We start from the raw sequence: 15,918 nt of genomic DNA on the forward strand, positions 1-15,918 counted from the left end.
CTGTATCACAGACTCGAGATTCATCCACATCACTACAAATGATCAGTTTCATTCCTTTTTATGGCTCAGTAATATCCCATTGTACATATGTACAACATCTTTATCTATTCATCTGTTGATGAACATTTAGGTTGCTTTCATGTCTTGGCTATTGTAAATAGTGCTGCAATGAATACTGGGGTACATGTGTCTTTTTGTTTGTTTGCTTTTTGTTTTTTATTATTTTTTACATGTGTTTTTTTGAATTATAGTTTCCTGAAGGTATATGCCCAGTAGTGGGATTGCTGGATCATATGGTAGTTTCATTTTTAAAGGAACCTCTTTACTCTTCTCCACAGTGGTTTTATCAATTTACATTCCCACCAACAGTGCAAGAGGGTTCCCTTTTCTCCACACCCTCTCCAGCATTTATTGTTTGTAGATGTTTTTATGATGGCCATTCTGACTGGTGTGAGGTGGTGTCTCATTGTAGTTTTGATTTATATTTCTCTAATAACAAGCAGTGTTGATCCTCTTTTAATGTGTTTGTTGGCCATCTCTATATCTTCTTTGGCAGGTGTTCTTTTTGTTGTTACTCCTTAACTTCACTCCTAGGTATATACTCTGGGGAAATTCTTGCCCTTGCAGAAGACATTTTATATACTCTTTTATATATATGATATCTTTCCCAGCTTGTAAAGTTATTTATTCTATGCAAAAAGAATAAGTTGGATATGTATGCAGTACTGACATGGGGAAAACATCCAATGCATCCTAAGTATCATGCATGTTATAGAACTCAAGAAACCTGAACAATATATACTAAAAGGTGGGCCCTAGTTATCTCTGGAATGGTTTCCACTTCAAAATTATACATTTCTAGAGTGTTCCAATATTTTGCAGTAATCTCATTCACTTCTGTGGTTAAAAAAAAATTGTTTATTCTTATACATGTAAAAACACTTTAAAATAGAGGAGTACTTATTCTGGAAAGAGGGACATTTTTCCCTTTTGCAAACTGAGAAGAGTTCCCTGGCAACCCCCTGATTGTATAAAAGAGAATCTGTGAGGATAGAAGTTTCAAAATGAGAAGGGCTCCTAGACTTAAGTTCCTTTAATGGAGTAAAGAGTGAATGGGGCCTGGTCAGTCCCTCTGACTTACCAGACTTTCCTAACCACAAAGCAAGCCTGCTTGTTCCCTGCCACTCTCCACCCCAAGCTCAGGAGGGTGACTGAGGTCTTGGCCAGCTGCCTTCCAGTCCTGCCCCAGTGTTCCAGGCTCCCAGCTGACTGAGCATCTGGCAGTTAAGCCAAAGGCCAGTAATTTCCTGACTTCCTGAGTAAATACCTGTGAACAGAGAGAAAACATAGTGGGGTCAGAGCAAGTGCTCAGGGACACAAGTAAGACAACGAACAGAGCCAGCCGTAGTGACCGGGAGTAAGGCGAGCTCAGGAGATCTCGTTCTGGGTTAGACCATGATTTGCCCTGTCTCCCTCTAGCCCCCAGAATTTTCCACTGCAGCTGGTGGGGACTCAGGCTCTTGGACTTGGGGAACCATGGAGAGGACAAACCCCAAAGAGTTCATTTTATCAAAGGGGAAAAATTCCAGGCTTTTGCACGTGCTACACCCTTTGCCTAGAACGTTTTCCCTTCATCTTATCCTGACTAGCTTCTGTTTGTTCTTCAGTTTTCAAATTATGGACCACTTCCTCTTGGAAGCCCTACCCAGCTCCCACCACTTCACCACCCTCCTTGGAGGCCTCTCTGCTGCCACAGCCTCTCCTTCCCTGAGCCAGCACTAGCCCACTCTAACAGTTTCCAGTGTGTCTTTCCCACAGGAATTTTAACTTCCTGAGGTCAGGAACCGTGACTATTATACCACTAGTACCTGGACACTCCAGAAGTGCTAAGAAAATATTTTGAGAAATAGATGAATAAAATAAAAGAATGGCAGACAGGGCAAGTGACAAAGAACCCCCCACCCTCACTTGTTTGTAGTGTGGTTCTTGGCAGCCTCTGGAAGGAGCCTCCAAGGCTCAGCAAGCAAGCAAGCTGCTGGGAGCTTTATCCTCTCTTTCTCTCCTCCCATTCCTTTCCATTCTTTTATCTTCGAACCCTTCCCTTCCCCAGTTCCCATCCCTGCCAGGTTGATGTGAGCTTGAGCTCCCTCTACTGGCTAGACTTCAGTGCCACAGGAAGCCAGGCCCAGGTACCCTCTCTTGTTTCCAGCTTTCCTCTGGAGAGATTCTCCTACCCACTCCCACTCTGGGGTTCATGAAGGACTGGAACATGTAGAGGAAACAGCCATTCAGCACACAGACGAGCTTTCCACCGCCCCACCCTCGACCCTGGGGGCATTTCCCTCACACCCTTACCTCATTTTCCTGGGTCTCAACTCCATACTCCTACTCCAGCTAATTCACAGAGATGTTGATTTCCGGAGCCTTTGGCTGATACATCAGCTCTGACTGTGGAACAGAGATCTCAAGATGAGTTGGGAATAAAAAGACAAAAGACTGAGAGAAAGAGCAGAAAGAATAGGACCCAGAGAGGGAAAGGATATAAACCCACCTTAAGACAAAGATCCTGGGTAAGACAATCCACTTAAGAGTTTTGTCCCCGACCATTTCCAACCCTCATACAGCCCTGGACTCACATGAAGAAAAATTTCCCTCACTCTTTCAGTGTGCCTATGTTAATACAGAACTAGGAGGAGTCACTGTGTTGATCAGATCTTCAGACTTAATAGAGATATTATACTTCAGTTAAACTCCTGGAGATGACTTCTCTCCCCAACCCCTGCCCTGTTCTCCAGGAGCTCACATCTTCACTGTCACTTCCACTGAACGAGTACTCTGGCTCCACGCCCTTTTCAGGGATGCCTCTCTCTTTCTCCGGCATCAGCTCATCCAGCCAGAGGAGTTCCTGTGGCGAGAAGACCCACTCCAGTGCCTTTCGGACCCCCACCAGGCCCAGCAACTGCAGGGATAGAAACAAAGCCAAGGGCTGTCAGCAATAGCAGCAGGAACGTTAACAACAGCCGCATTGTGTATAGTTTCAGTGAATGCTAACACATTCATATGAGGTAGACATGATAATTATTTCCATTGTACAGAGGAGGAAACTGAGACCCTGGGAGCTTACTAACTTCTCAAGGTCACAGAACTGAGATGTAGTAACCAGATTGGTTCCAAAGCAAAGCCCATGACTCTTAACTTCCTCAGTGGGTAAGAACAAAGCCAGAAGCTTACAGTATCACCTAACTGGGTAAAAGAGTGCCAGCCTTGCCTCTCCCAGGTCCTCAGTTTCCTTCTGGGCCTTCTATCCCTACCTGTGGTTGACGAGCCCAAAGAGGTTGGGAAAGGAATTAAACCAGATATCCCAGGTCCAGAGCCTCACAGTCATCCCTTGGCCATCTTTCCTTGTCCTGAGATTCCCAACCAGGCAGAGCCAGGACAAGTGACAGAGGAGAGATTCTTCCTCTTGTGAGGACTTGACCACCCTCCCAGGCTCAGAGCCACCAGGACACCACCCAACCCTGCCACAAGTCACCATGATGGGGAAGATGATAGCTGCAGGGGTAGACTTGATTATCCAAAGCAGACCCAGGCAGGCAAGCTGGATGGCTGTGAACAGGTGGACCCTGCTCAGGGGCACATGCCGCAAGAACAGAAGGTCTGGCTGGTGCTTCGCTGGTATCAATAATAGCTGCACCCTCTTCATGAACTGGGGGAACAAGGGGAGGAAGAAAACAGGGTACTCAGGTAGTCTGGAGGGTGTCACTGTTAGCTATCGAAGCCTAGCTTGGAGGTCAGAAGGCTCCCTTGGTCCCCTCTCCATCCAGAGTGTGGCAGCAGAGGCTCTGTGCCCAGGAGAAGCAGGAAAAGAGGAGGAGAACTAGCAAATGTAGGCAGGAAGTAATGGGCTCACCTGGATGCTGCTAATCGCTGTCACCCCCATGTACAGGAAGATGCCATAGAGAAGAGGCATTGGGATGAACTGGTAGAGAGAATTGGAGAGCTGGCAAAGCAGTTCGCCTCTGCTAGCTGCCCAGATAACCCCATTTAGCCCCCAAGCCCAGCCTCCAGCCTCCAAGATCTGAACATACCCACTTTGCATGCCTGATTTCATTGAATGTTCACATCAGTCAAATGAGGTAAATTCTATAATTGTCTCCATTTTACAGATGGAGAAGTTGGATTTCAGAGAGGCTAAGTAACTTGCCCATTAGCTCTCCACTCCTCTCTCGCATTCCTCTCTGTTCTCTCTGTTCCTGTTGTACTGGCCCCCTTTCCTTTCCTCAATATGCCCACATTTACTTCTACCCCTTTGCAAGGCCTTTTGCTTTGCTAGTCCCTCCACCTAAATGCTCTTCCCTGACCTCCCTCTCATTACTCCTGTCGTGACACCCCAGAAAGGCCTTGCCTGCCCAGCACCATTAAGTGCACCATTAAGATCACCCCACCCTCTTTTATTTTCACAGAAGTTATCACTATCTGAAATTATCCCATTTTATTGTTTTAATTGTTTTTATCTGTCTCCTCTCACCAGAATGCAAGATGTGGATGACCTCTTTTGATCACCACTATATCCCCAGTCCCTGGAACAGTGCTTGGCATATGGCTTATGCTTGGTAAATATCTGCTGAACGGGAGTCACCTAGTTTAGTCAGCAGCCGATCCAGTCCATCTGGCTCTTTCAACTACTCTTCTCTCATCCAGCTTCCATGACCTTTCCCTCCCCTAACCTCCTGTCGTCCTGCCAGTGACTCTTGTGTGCAATTCTCCACACCCTCCTTGACTGCTCTGCTGTACTGGCTTGTTGAACCTTTCTGCTGTTACTTGTTACATAATTTTTATTCATGTGTATGTGTTGCTGACAGGGGCTTGGTTCCATACTCTTTTTCAGTATCCTTCCTCTTCCCATTCCCTTCTCCCAGGTGCCTCTCAGAGCCTTGCACTCAGCAGGTATTCTATAAACATCTGGTGAGGGAGATGTGAAGGGGTTTTGCCTCAGAAGTTTTCCTGGATTGTGATGATCATGTTCTTAGTCTAAGCCTCATTGAGTATGGAGTAAGAGTAGCTAGTGCTTGGCCCCTGGGGATGATGGCGTGTCTCTACTCGGCTCCACTGGGTAGAAAGCCAACTGGGTCACAGTTCAGGTTCTCAGATAGATCTGAGAAACCAGGTCTCTTGGTGGTCTCTTGTAAGTTCCTTAACCTCTTTAACTTTCAGCTTCCTCACTTTAAAAGTGTATATGCTTCTCATGGGTAATGCCAGGATTAAATGAGACTGTGGGTGAAGAAGACTTAACACAGTGCCCAGTATGTAGTAAATGTTCAACCAATGTTGATTCTTGCTATATTTATTATTTTTACTGCCTTGCCCCTGATGATGGCTTGTTTAAGGTACCTTGAGTATAGGTGCCAGGAAGATGGAGATTCCTGTGAGGATGAATACTGCCAGGCCCGTCAGCCTCTGCTCTCTGTGGGGAAAGGAGGAGTTAGCTCTGGGGGAGCCCCTGGGGTGCCAGGTTGGGGGCCCTGGCATGAGGGAAGTGGAGGGATCCCCTGATAGTTCCCTGGAAGGGAGGGGATCTGAGCTTGGTGTGAAAAATTGGTGGAGAAGAAGGGACAGGTTACCTCTATACGAGGGTCCCAGTCCTCTTCAGCAGCTCAAGTTCAAAGTTGCTCTTTGTTTTTATTTTGATGGAAAATTAAGCAATCTTATACCACCATAAAAACTTTTACTTCATAATGTACAAAGTTGATTTCCCATACTTTCAACAATTAGATTGCATTTCCAATAAAATTGTTTTTGTGATGTTACTCTATAATATCAATGAAGTGCTTCTACACAGAGTGGGATTCTTAGGTGGCACCTCATCCTTGCTCAGCCTTCACACTCACCTCCATGATGCTCCCCTGGAGGCCCATCCCAGTCCCATGACTGAAGGAGCCCAGCACCCACCCATTCACCCCACTGCAGTGCTCATGGGGCAGTGAGAGAGCCCTCTGGAGTCACCAGCTTAGAATTTAAGTTGCCCAAATAACTCTGCCCTGTACCCAGTACCCAACCTTGCTGCCCACGTCTCATTCCAGTCTCCTGAATACTGGCCTTACCTGATGCCCAGAAAGCTGGGAGCCTCCCCTGGGGCACAGGCTCTGCTTTCTCTCCGAAGACTGTCCATGTGGGCCAGGGAGATGACAGTGGCTGAGACATACCAGGGCAGCCCAAGCGCTGATGTGAAGGGCATGAGCACAGCCACACAGAAGAGGTCCAGGTGGAAGCCAGCTCCCTTCTGCAGGCAATGTGGGGCAGTGAGGATGAAGCTAGCCCAGATCTGGGCCCTCTGTCCTCTGGGGTGGGAAAGGGGGAACCCAGACCCCACCCTGGAGCTCCTGTCCCTTGGGCTAGGGACCTGGGGTCTGACCCCACAGGCCTTACCCGCAGTCTGTATTCAGCACGGTTGAGGATGACCCCTGTGATCTGCTGGTCCATGAAAATGAGGATAGACAATAGCAGAGCAGGCAGGGCAGCTGCCACACTCAGCCACCAGGGGTTGGCTCCAAAAGGTGACACCAGCCAGCCACGTCCAGGGAGTGTGGGCTGGGGAAGAGGAGTCCATGGACAAGTTGGAGAGGCTATCTTAAGAACACCTCATCTACACACTCTAGCCATGGCATTCTTCCACAATGCCCCCCTCCCCACCCACTGTAAGACGATGGATGCTAGGTGGGAGCAGTCTTGTGTGTGTACAGCTGGTTCAGCGCATCCCAGGGCAGAAGGACGGAGACCAGCCTGGGGCTTGGGCTGGAACCAGGGGCTCTGGACTTTGACTCTTAGGGTCCTTCCCTCCCTGTAAGAGGAGGAGGTAGTGGATGAGGCCCACCCACACTTCTTGATGTACAGAGCACTTCTCCCTAAGCAACCCCCCCCTCCCCCACCAAGAGCCGGGCAACTCAGGTTCAGACCTGCCCTGATCTGGGGCTGGGGCAGGGGTAGGGCTGGGTGTGTCTGCGTCTGCTCTGATTACAAGGCGTCTGTGTCGGGGAGGGCCTCAGTTGCTATCTTGGGTTCTGAGCCCCTAAGGCTGCCTTGGAGCCTTGGAGCCACCCTGCTTTCCTGTCCTGAGGGAAGCTGGAGGGGAGGTCTCCAAATGCACCGACAAAGTTTAGGTACTAAGTGAGCGCTGAGCCTTGTCCTGTGCACTGTCATGCCCTGGGCAGGGAGCTCTAGCTTGACCTCATCAGAGCAGGCAATTGGGGGTGCAAAGTAGAGAGTGGGGAGTAGTGAGTAGGGCCATGCCGAGGGTAGGGAGAACACAGAACAACAATAACTAGCTTTAATTGAGGTGTTGGTATGAGCCAGTCCCAGTAATGTGACAGTGCTTTGGACTATGATCTTCTGTGAACCTCAAAACAAGCTATGAGGCAGAAACTATTGTTATTTATTATTTCCATTTTATAGATGAAGAAATTGAGGCTCAGAATGTGGTTTAACTTCCCCAAGACACACAGCTAGGAAGTGACAGAAATGGGACTCAGACCCAGGGCTAGCTGACCAGAACCCACTCTTTCAACCTCTTACCTGCAACAGTAGCTACCTATCCTAGGCTTACTATGTGTCTGGCACACAATGCGCCCTCACAACAATTCTGTAAGACCATTATTATACTATTTCTATCTTATGAATGAGAAAACGGAAGGCTAGAGAAGTGTGGTATCGATTCATCTTCCTCCTCTAGGGTCCTGTCTGCTGACCCTGCTTTGCCCTCTCCCCTCCATGCCCAGCTCTCACCTTGAACTCTCTGGGCACCATGAGCTTCGGTGTGGCTAGGCCAAGGAAGGCATCGAGGCCACAGCCTAGCAGGATGGCCAGGACCGAGGAGAAGTCACCCAGCATCTTGCGTACCTGGCCACCCAGCGGACACTCAGTCAGGTTCAGGCCACCACCCCCTCCTTCTGCCCCCTTTCCCATTTGCAGACAGGGCCCAAGGCCAAGAGCCAGTTCTCTCCCACAGAAGTCCAGGTGACACTCACCACGGAGGGGAAGAAGCGACTGGTCTTTACGTGCTTGAGGGCCATGGCAAAGAGGAAGGAAGTAAGGAAGAGGAGGATGGAGAAGAAGGCAATATCTGGGACTGTATGACAGCCGGGCCCACGAGGATGGCCTCCCCGCTGGGCACACTCAGGTGGGGGCAGCAAGGATGCATTGACCAGGCCTAGGTCCTGTGTGGAGAGGTCATCCAGGTTGGGATTATGGGCAGTGGGATAAAGGTCCACCGATGCCCACTGAGACTGAGGACACCAGATAAGAGATCTCCAGCCATAGCAAATGGTTGGGCCTCAGTGGCCTATGAAGGGTCAGAAGAGCCTGGAACCACTGACTTCTTTGACCTCCACCCTCTCTTTCTCAGGCCCTCCCAGGAACAGGCCCTCACCATGCTCAAGATGTCATCTCTGTCTTTAGGGTTTGTGCTTGTCCACTGAGACTCATTTCCTGGGAAGCAGAGAATTCAAGTGAGTTTTCTTCCCCTGGGAACCTTCTCCAGCCCTAATTAGAAGCCTAATTTCACAGGTCCAGCTGAACCAGAGAGTTCTTTGTTCTGACTCATCTGTCTGCTGACTCCAATCACTACCCAGTCTATTCTCAGGACACTGCCTCTTGCCCTTATCCCTTCAAATTCCCTCCCTATCTGTATCCCTGGTGGCTGGCACAGGACCGGCCAAAGCAAGTGCCTAGTAAATGACTGAGCACACACATCTGTGTGTTTCCACCAGCATCAGAATTATTGTTGTTCGTGCCTGGTACAGAGTCTGGCACTCTTGAGAGGATGCCTATTCCCCAGTCCTGGTGTTCCTGGCCATGTGGAAGGAAATGTGCTGGTGCAATAGTCCGAGCTCCTCTCCACCCTGTCACTCACATGGCCCAGGGGAAGAGCGGTGATTTATTTGGTTGGTGACTTTGGGAGAAGAAGCTGGGCATGCCTGGTCCTGCCCCTTCCTCTTCCTCTCTAGGGAGTAAGCACCCTGCATGCATTGAGCTCTGCTCCTCTAGGGTGAGACAGTCCCTGTCCAGCATGGCCACGACTGTGAGTAAGTCAATCCAATTTTGGTTTCGTCATTAGGAAGCCCACATACTCATAGATATAACCATGGTCTTCTCTTAGCACTGGCAGAAGTAAAAGAAGAAATTGGGCCTGCTCTGTTGACTTATTTTTCATCTGACTCAGAACCAAAAAAGGAAGTTTGCTGCTGGCTACTGGGTAGGTACTCAGCATTTTGCTGAACTTAACTAAGGGGACAACCCTTCCTGCATCCTCCCTTATTTTGCCAAGCTCCCTATTTCCCTCGGGCTTCCCAGGTGGCTCAGTGGTAAAGAATCTGTCTGCCAATGCAGGAGATGTGAGTTTGATCCCTGGGTGGGGAAGATACCCTGGTGAAGGGAATGACAACCGCTCCAATATTCTTTGCTGGGAAATCCCATGGACAGAAGAGCCTGGCAGGCTACAGTCCATGGGGTTGCAAAAAGAGTTGAACATAACTTAGTGACCAAACAACAACAATTTCCCTCACCAACCTCCTGGATCTGGGTACTGGCAGAGACAGCCATAGGTGGGAGAGCCAGGTCTCTGGATGGGATAGGTATGGGTCAAGGTCAGCATTTTTCCAACAGCATCATAGATGAAGATGAGACTGATGAGAGCACAGAAGCCTTCCTCGGTGAAGCGGGTAAAGTAGCGCACCAGCACGCTGGCCTCCGTGGCCACCAGCACCAGGCAAAAGATGGCCACCCAGATGCCAACCCACAGGCGGAAGGGCAGGTAATCCAGGCTGTGATCTCTGGGGGAGGTGAGAGTCAGCAGGGTTTGCCTGGGCCCACTCTTAATCCCAACCTAACCCAGGTCAGGTGCCCCTGGAGCCAGTTTCTACCCTCCCCTACTGACCCAGCTGATACCAGGCTGAGGGTGTGCTAGTGAGGTCAGGTGAGGTGGGAATTCTCCTACCTGCTGAAGGAGAAGAGCAGACGTTCAAAGACCAGCACTGGCCCGGTGCTGCCAAGGATGGTGAGGGGCTGGCCAGCCATCAGGCAGAAGGCAGCTCCAGTCACTGCCGTGCCCAGGAAGCTTTCCAGCACCCCCTAGAAGCCAACAATGGCCCCTGTCAGCACAGGTACCCAAGTTCCCTAGGAGCCTCCTCAGCCCACCCATAGACACTAGAGGAGGGCGTAGGGCATGGCTGGTGGAACACAGAAGATAGGCCTGCTTCCCACCCACCCACCTGCGCACCGTCGGTGGCTTCTCCCAGCAGACCCCCAAAAGTGATGGCGTTAGTGATGGTGGCCAGGTAAATGTAGAGCACGGCCGAGAAGCACTGGGGGTGCAGGGCGTCCAAGAAGTCGCTGGGGTACCACGAGGCCTTCCTCCGCACGTCCTGGACAAGGCCCCCGAACAGCCTCCCGCCCATGGGTTGTCAGTGATCCAGGCTTCAGCATCCCAAGTCCCTGGGGCCAGGTGAGCCTCCCCCCGCGTCCCCCACAGTGACTGCACACCTCAAGCCCATGACAGCCCACTGCCCCCCCACCCAACGTACCCTGGCTTCCACCTCAGCACGACTCACCTGCCCGTCCGCCGCAACTCCGGGTTAGCCGCGTGCTGTCTGCGGCCGTGCCTGTCCTCAGCTGGGGTCCTTCTCCGGACAGAGGGCCCCTTGGCCACCCGCAATTGTGAAGGGAGCCTGAGGACCAGGGGAACCCGAGTTGGCTAAGGCTCTGCGACCAGACCGCGACTCGGCGCCGGAGTTCTCGGCGATCCGCCCCCTGGCGGCGGGTTGTGTGTTTGCGGGCTAGGGGCGCCGCAACTCCACAAGGTCCAGGTTGCCTTCTAATAGTGAAAGCCAGGCTCCAGCACGGGAAGGTACTCAAGGTCTCACAGCCACAGAGTGGTCCAGCAGAACGCAGGTCTGCCCCTTTCTTCTTGCCCCCCTTCCCCACTTCCCTTCCTCAACACTGGAAGGATCTCTATGGCATGATGACCCCCCCAGATACCTTTTGTGCTCAGACGGCAGGCATTTAGGTGGGGGAATCCGAGCTGTCGGGTCCCATCGACCTGGAGGGAGCACTGTCACTTCCTCTAGGAAAGCATCCAGGGCTGCCAGAAGGTCATGAAGGCTGCTGGCCCGCCGAACTCTCCACTGAAATTGCTGGGGACAGGGGCACAGAGAGGCACTAAATACAGTCTAAATACAAATCTGTGCTTACATGCATTTTCACAGTTTCAAAACTAGACACAGGTCACATAGGCAGATGAGTCATTTAAGCATTCATTCAGGCATGCATGCATTCAGGGAGTATCTGTGGGTGCCTACTGTGTGCCAGCTCTGTGCTAGGTAAGGGGGGCTGTGGTGGTAGCCAAGGCAATTTCAATCCTCCTGCTTACAGACAGGAAGCCACATTCTGCTTCACTGTCGTCCTCAGTCACACCTAGAGAGTACACACACACTCACTTGACACAAGCCTATGTGCATGCACACAGACACACACGCCTGTCCAGCTCACCAGGTCACTGAGGAGGATGGCCACTGCTCGGCCCATCTCATGGTAGCCCCTTCCCAGTGTAGGGGGACCGAGGAGCAGGCAGAAAAACCTGAGGAAAGAACCAGGTCCTGGAGAGAATCAGAGGCTGCTATCTCACAGGGCAGCCCTGGCCTCTGACCTCATTACTACTCCCTGTATACACGCTCACACCTTCTTTGCAGCTCTAACCACTACCCCTCCCTAAGCACCACCCCCCACACACCCTAAAGAACTGGTCCCAAAGACCTCCTAATACCCTCCTGGGTAAAGGCCTTTTCTGGATTCCAGGATCCCTGACCCCCAACTCAGCCACCTCACCTGCTGGGGAGGGGCACCTCAATAAGGGGCCCCAGTACCACTGGATCCCGCAGTCGCACAAAGACCCCCAGTGGCTGTTCCAGGAAGCCCAGCTGTCCTGCCAGCACAGCTCCTGCTTCAGCCCCTGCAGCAAACTTCTGTCTTAGAGGGTTCTGATGCTGGGTGGGGGTTCAAGGAGACACAGACGATGAAAGGTTATTCAGGGGCGAGGATGTAGGCAGGATCTTGACTGATGAGGAGCCCAGTGGAGGGTGGCTCCCCTGACCTCTCTCCCAGCCCTGCCCTTGGAAGGGCCACAAACCTGTTCCTTCAGGGGGGCTTCCTGCTCCAGAGAAGCCTCTCTTGGATGGGCAGATCCTACAAAACAGGATTATGTTTAAGAGCACAGGCTTTGGGGACTTCCCTAGTGGTCCAGTGGTTAAGAATCCACCTGCCAGTGCAGGGAATATGGGTTCAGTCCCTGGTATGGGAAGATTGCACATGCCACAGAGCAACTAAGCCCAACTAGAGAGCAGCCCCTACTTGCTGTGACTAGAGAAAGCCCTTGCTCGGCAAGGAATACCCAGCACAGCCAAACAAATAATAATAATAAATAAAAGCTATATCATAATCTGGAGAAGGCAATGGCACCCCACTCCAGTACTCTTGCCTGGAAAATCCCACGGACAGAGGAGCCTGGTAGGCTGCAGTCCATGGGGTCGCTGGGAGTCGGACACGACTGAGCGACTTCACTTTCACTTTTCACTTTCATGCATTGGAGAAGGAAATGGCAACCCACTCCAGTGTTCTTGCCTGGAGAATCCCAGAAACAGGGTAGCCTGGTGGGCTGCAGTCTATGGGGTCGCACAGAGTCGGACACGACTGAAGTGACTTAGCAGCAGCAGCATATCATAATCACTGCAGATGGTGGCTGCAGCCATGAAATGAAAAGACACTTACTCCTTGGAAGAAAAGTTATGACCACCCTAGACAGCATATTAAAAAGCAGAGACATTACTTTGCCAACAAAGGTCTGTCTCATCAAGGCTATGGTTTTTCCAGTAGTCATGTATGGATGTGAGAGTTGGACTATAAAGAAAGCTGAGAGCCAAAGAGCTGATGGTTTTGAACTGTGATGTTGGAGAATATTCTTGAGAGTCCCTTGGACTGCAAGGAGATCCAACCAGTCCATCCTAAAGGAGATCAGTCCTGAGTGTTCATTGGAAGGACTGATGCTGAAGCTGAAACTCCAATACTTTGCCACCTGATGTGAAGAGCTGACTCATTTGAAAAGACCCTGATGCTAGGAAAGATTGAAGGCAGGAGGAGAAGGGGACGACAGAGGATGAGATGGTTGGATGGCATTACTGACTCAATGGAGATGAGTTTGAGTAACCTCCGGGAGTTGGTGATGGACAGGGAAGTCTGGCATGCTGCAGTCCATGGGGTTCCAAAGAGTCGGACATGACTGAGCAACTGAATTGAGCTGAACTGAATATCTATATATTATAAAAAAACCACAGGCCTTGGGGGTGGATCCACCAGGGTTCCCTGACCAGCTTTGCATTGTTATGGAAACTGGAGCACACCTTCCCCCCGCTACTCCTCAGTTTTCTCATCACTAAAATGAGGATAATTATGGTGTTACCTCCCAGTGTTGTTGTGAAGATGAAATGATCTGCTGTGTGTAAAGCTCACCACGATGCCCGCCAAGAACATCTCTTCATGGAGCTCTGGCCCTTGTGCTTCTTTCTAGCCCTTCCTCTCCCCTCAGGACTGCCCCTGCTGCTTCTCACCCTCGAGTCCTAAGTTGAGGTCTGACCCAATGCCAGGCCACTGCTGGTCCAGGAAGGTGAGGGGAGACCTGGGGTCCTCCCACCCCAGGGATTTTGGTCTTGGGCCCAGGGAGGGCCCTCTTACCCCAGCAGGGGCTGGTGCATGGGGTCTGGATGAGGTGCTGGGGTCTCTGCAGCAGCAAAGCCTTCAGCTTCCCTCTCAGCTCTGGGCTCAGCGACTCCACTCTGGTCACTTGCTCTGGAGAACAGAGGTGGGGCTCCCATCCTTTCCTGAGAACTCCCTGCCCCTGAATTCTTCCCCTTTCCACTCTGCCCAGGCTTCTTTCCCTTCCAAGAGTCTCAGGGAACACAAGTCCAACCAATGGACTTGCTCTTCCCCTCTGCATTTCCACCTCTTCCTTGTGATACAGGGGTGGATAATTCTCAAGAGTAGGGTGGGGTGGGCTCTGGAAAATTCCAAGACTTCATGGGGAAAATCTTAGAGAAATCATGAGGATGCCCAGGCCCTCCCAGCAAAGGGTCCCAGGGCACCTGTGAGCTCCTGGAGGCTCAGAGCTGGACAGTCCAGCAGGACAAGGCCCTTGGCCAACAAGCTGCGGAGCTTCTGGAGGCTGGGTAGTGCCACGGTGGGCACGTGGGGGGTGCTCCACCGTCCTGCACCCACTTCCAACTTCTCCTCAAACAGCACCCACCTATGGTGAGAGGGGCAGACAGTGTTACCGGGGGCATCTCTCCCAGGTCCAAGAGTGAGGACGCAGGAGAGCCAGGGAAGGTGAGACAAGGGTGAAGTCATGGGCCCAGTGGTACAGAGCCCCTCCCCAGGGAAGTCACCCCCTCATCATGGATCTTGGGGAACTCAAAACCAGACTGCAGAAAAGGCTGAGCACCATAGGGCATGAGGGTCTGAAATGGGGAACACAAAAAGAAACTCATGATTGGAGGTGATAATACCAACCCCGCACACAGGAAGAGCTGGGGTCATGGAGGAGGACCCAATGGGGGAAGGGGAAGGACCCCATAAAACTGTCCTGGATCCCACTCACCTGCCTGTCTCTTTCCACTCGGGTGCGTGGGGCCAGCCCAGCAGCTCATTCAGCTGAATGAAGAGCGGAGGGTCCTTGTGTACCTCCAGTTCCCTGCTGTCTGTGTCTAAGGGGCCATCAGGGCTGAGGCCAGAGCCAGGGCCACTGTCCAGCTGTCCTGTAGGCACATTTTCACTAGCACTGGAGATGTCAGACCCCTCTTGGCCTGGCAACTTCATCTCAGCGAAGCTTCTACAAACTCTCAGGGACTGGTGTGGTCCTAGGTTCTGAGGCCAGGGGCCCTCTGGCTGGCTGCATTTATAATGCATCCCCCACCCCCACCCCCGACCTCCCTCCACCCCGCCATACAACACAAACAGAGCCAGACCTGCTGACTCCAGAGCCAACTGGTCACCTCCCCTGTGGTTGTTTTCCCCTCTTGGCTAGCCTGAGTGTGAGGCCAACCTGACCTTTTCCAGGCTCTCCAGAAACGCCCAACCTGGAGCAAAAGTGTTATGCGTGTTTCCTGTGGGATCAGGTCTGACCCTATTGTATTTTGTGTAAATTAATGGGAGTCTATCACTGGCTTGGGTCTGAGGACTGACCCCCAGATTATACCACCCCATACTCTGTATCAAATACAAACACAAAATACAGTGGACTGTTTTGGGTGTCACCAACACACCCTGAGAGTACCCATTTGGAGAAACAGAGGCCTACTAAATAACTGGGTCTGTAGAAGTTAGGCAGACTAACGAAGAAGGGAGACAGCAAGAAGAGACCCTGTCATTAAATGGGCTAATGATGGAAAGTAGAGGCCGTTCATGGAGAACATAGGTCCGCATCTTAACTTCATTTGTTCAGCCACACCTGGAAACTTCCTAATTTAGCTGTGTGCCTGGGATTGGCCTCTCTAACTCAGCCCCCCAGTGAAGATGGAGGAGCCACCTAGGGTGTGTGTGTGGAGGAGTTCCTGGAGCTAGATGAGCAAGGGAGAACATGGTCTGTTAGCAAGTCCTATTGACTCAACCTTCAAAACAGACCCAGAATTCAACCACACCTCCCTACTTCCAACATTACCTCCTTGTTCCAAGCTATAATCATGTCTCACCTGAATTATTTCAGCAGCTTTCTAATTTCTTATGGAGATCTCTCTGCTTCCACTCTTTCATTCTCCACAAAGCAGCCAAGAGGACCTTTTTATATTATTAGTTAGTGTAAGTGAAAGTCGCTCAGTTGTGTCCAGC

At 51.2% G+C, this 15,918-nt stretch overlaps 1 protein-coding gene and 1 long non-coding RNA gene across 5 annotated transcripts; one reads left to right on the forward strand and one right to left on the reverse strand.

Annotated features, from left to right (window-relative positions):
• Positions 1-1,176: 1,176 nt before the first annotated feature.
• On the reverse strand, positions 1,177-14,974 carry SLC4A9 (solute carrier family 4 member 9). Of its 4 annotated transcripts, XM_006070782.3 has the most exons (22): positions 14,693-14,974; positions 14,181-14,341; positions 13,774-13,887; positions 12,176-12,231; positions 11,875-12,032; positions 11,539-11,626; positions 11,029-11,183; positions 10,602-10,718; positions 10,263-10,437; positions 9,989-10,122; positions 9,562-9,824; positions 8,423-8,481; positions 8,022-8,210; positions 7,780-7,893; positions 6,427-6,588; positions 6,102-6,280; positions 5,392-5,464; positions 3,911-3,979; positions 3,533-3,706; positions 2,804-2,959; positions 2,356-2,448; positions 1,177-1,327 (listed from the first exon to the last, which is right to left on the reverse strand). In XM_006070782.3, exons 1-21 carry the CDS (start codon positions 14,908-14,910, stop codon positions 2,395-2,397), a joined length of 2,868 nt encoding a protein of 955 aa, XP_006070844.3. In that variant the 5' UTR covers positions 14,911-14,974; the 3' UTR covers positions 1,177-1,327; positions 2,356-2,394. The 4 variants fall into 4 exon arrangements, with proteins under 4 accessions (XP_006070844.3, XP_044803518.1, XP_044803517.1 ...); XM_044947583.1 differs by lacking the exon at positions 8,022-8,210; XM_044947582.1 differs by lacking the exon at positions 3,911-3,979.
• LOC112586901 lies at positions 8,107-9,979 on the forward strand. The gene is made up of 3 exons (XR_003111384.2): positions 8,107-9,073; positions 9,152-9,247; positions 9,658-9,979. It is a non-coding gene; the product is annotated as an uncharacterized LOC112586901 (long non-coding RNA).
• Positions 14,975-15,918: the final 944 nt, after the last annotated feature.

The sequence above is a fragment of the Bubalus bubalis genome, chromosome 9 (genome assembly GCF_019923935.1).
Source record: "Bubalus bubalis isolate 160015118507 breed Murrah chromosome 9, NDDB_SH_1, whole genome shotgun sequence".
Lineage (NCBI taxonomy): Eukaryota > Metazoa > Chordata > Mammalia > Artiodactyla > Bovidae > Bubalus > Bubalus bubalis.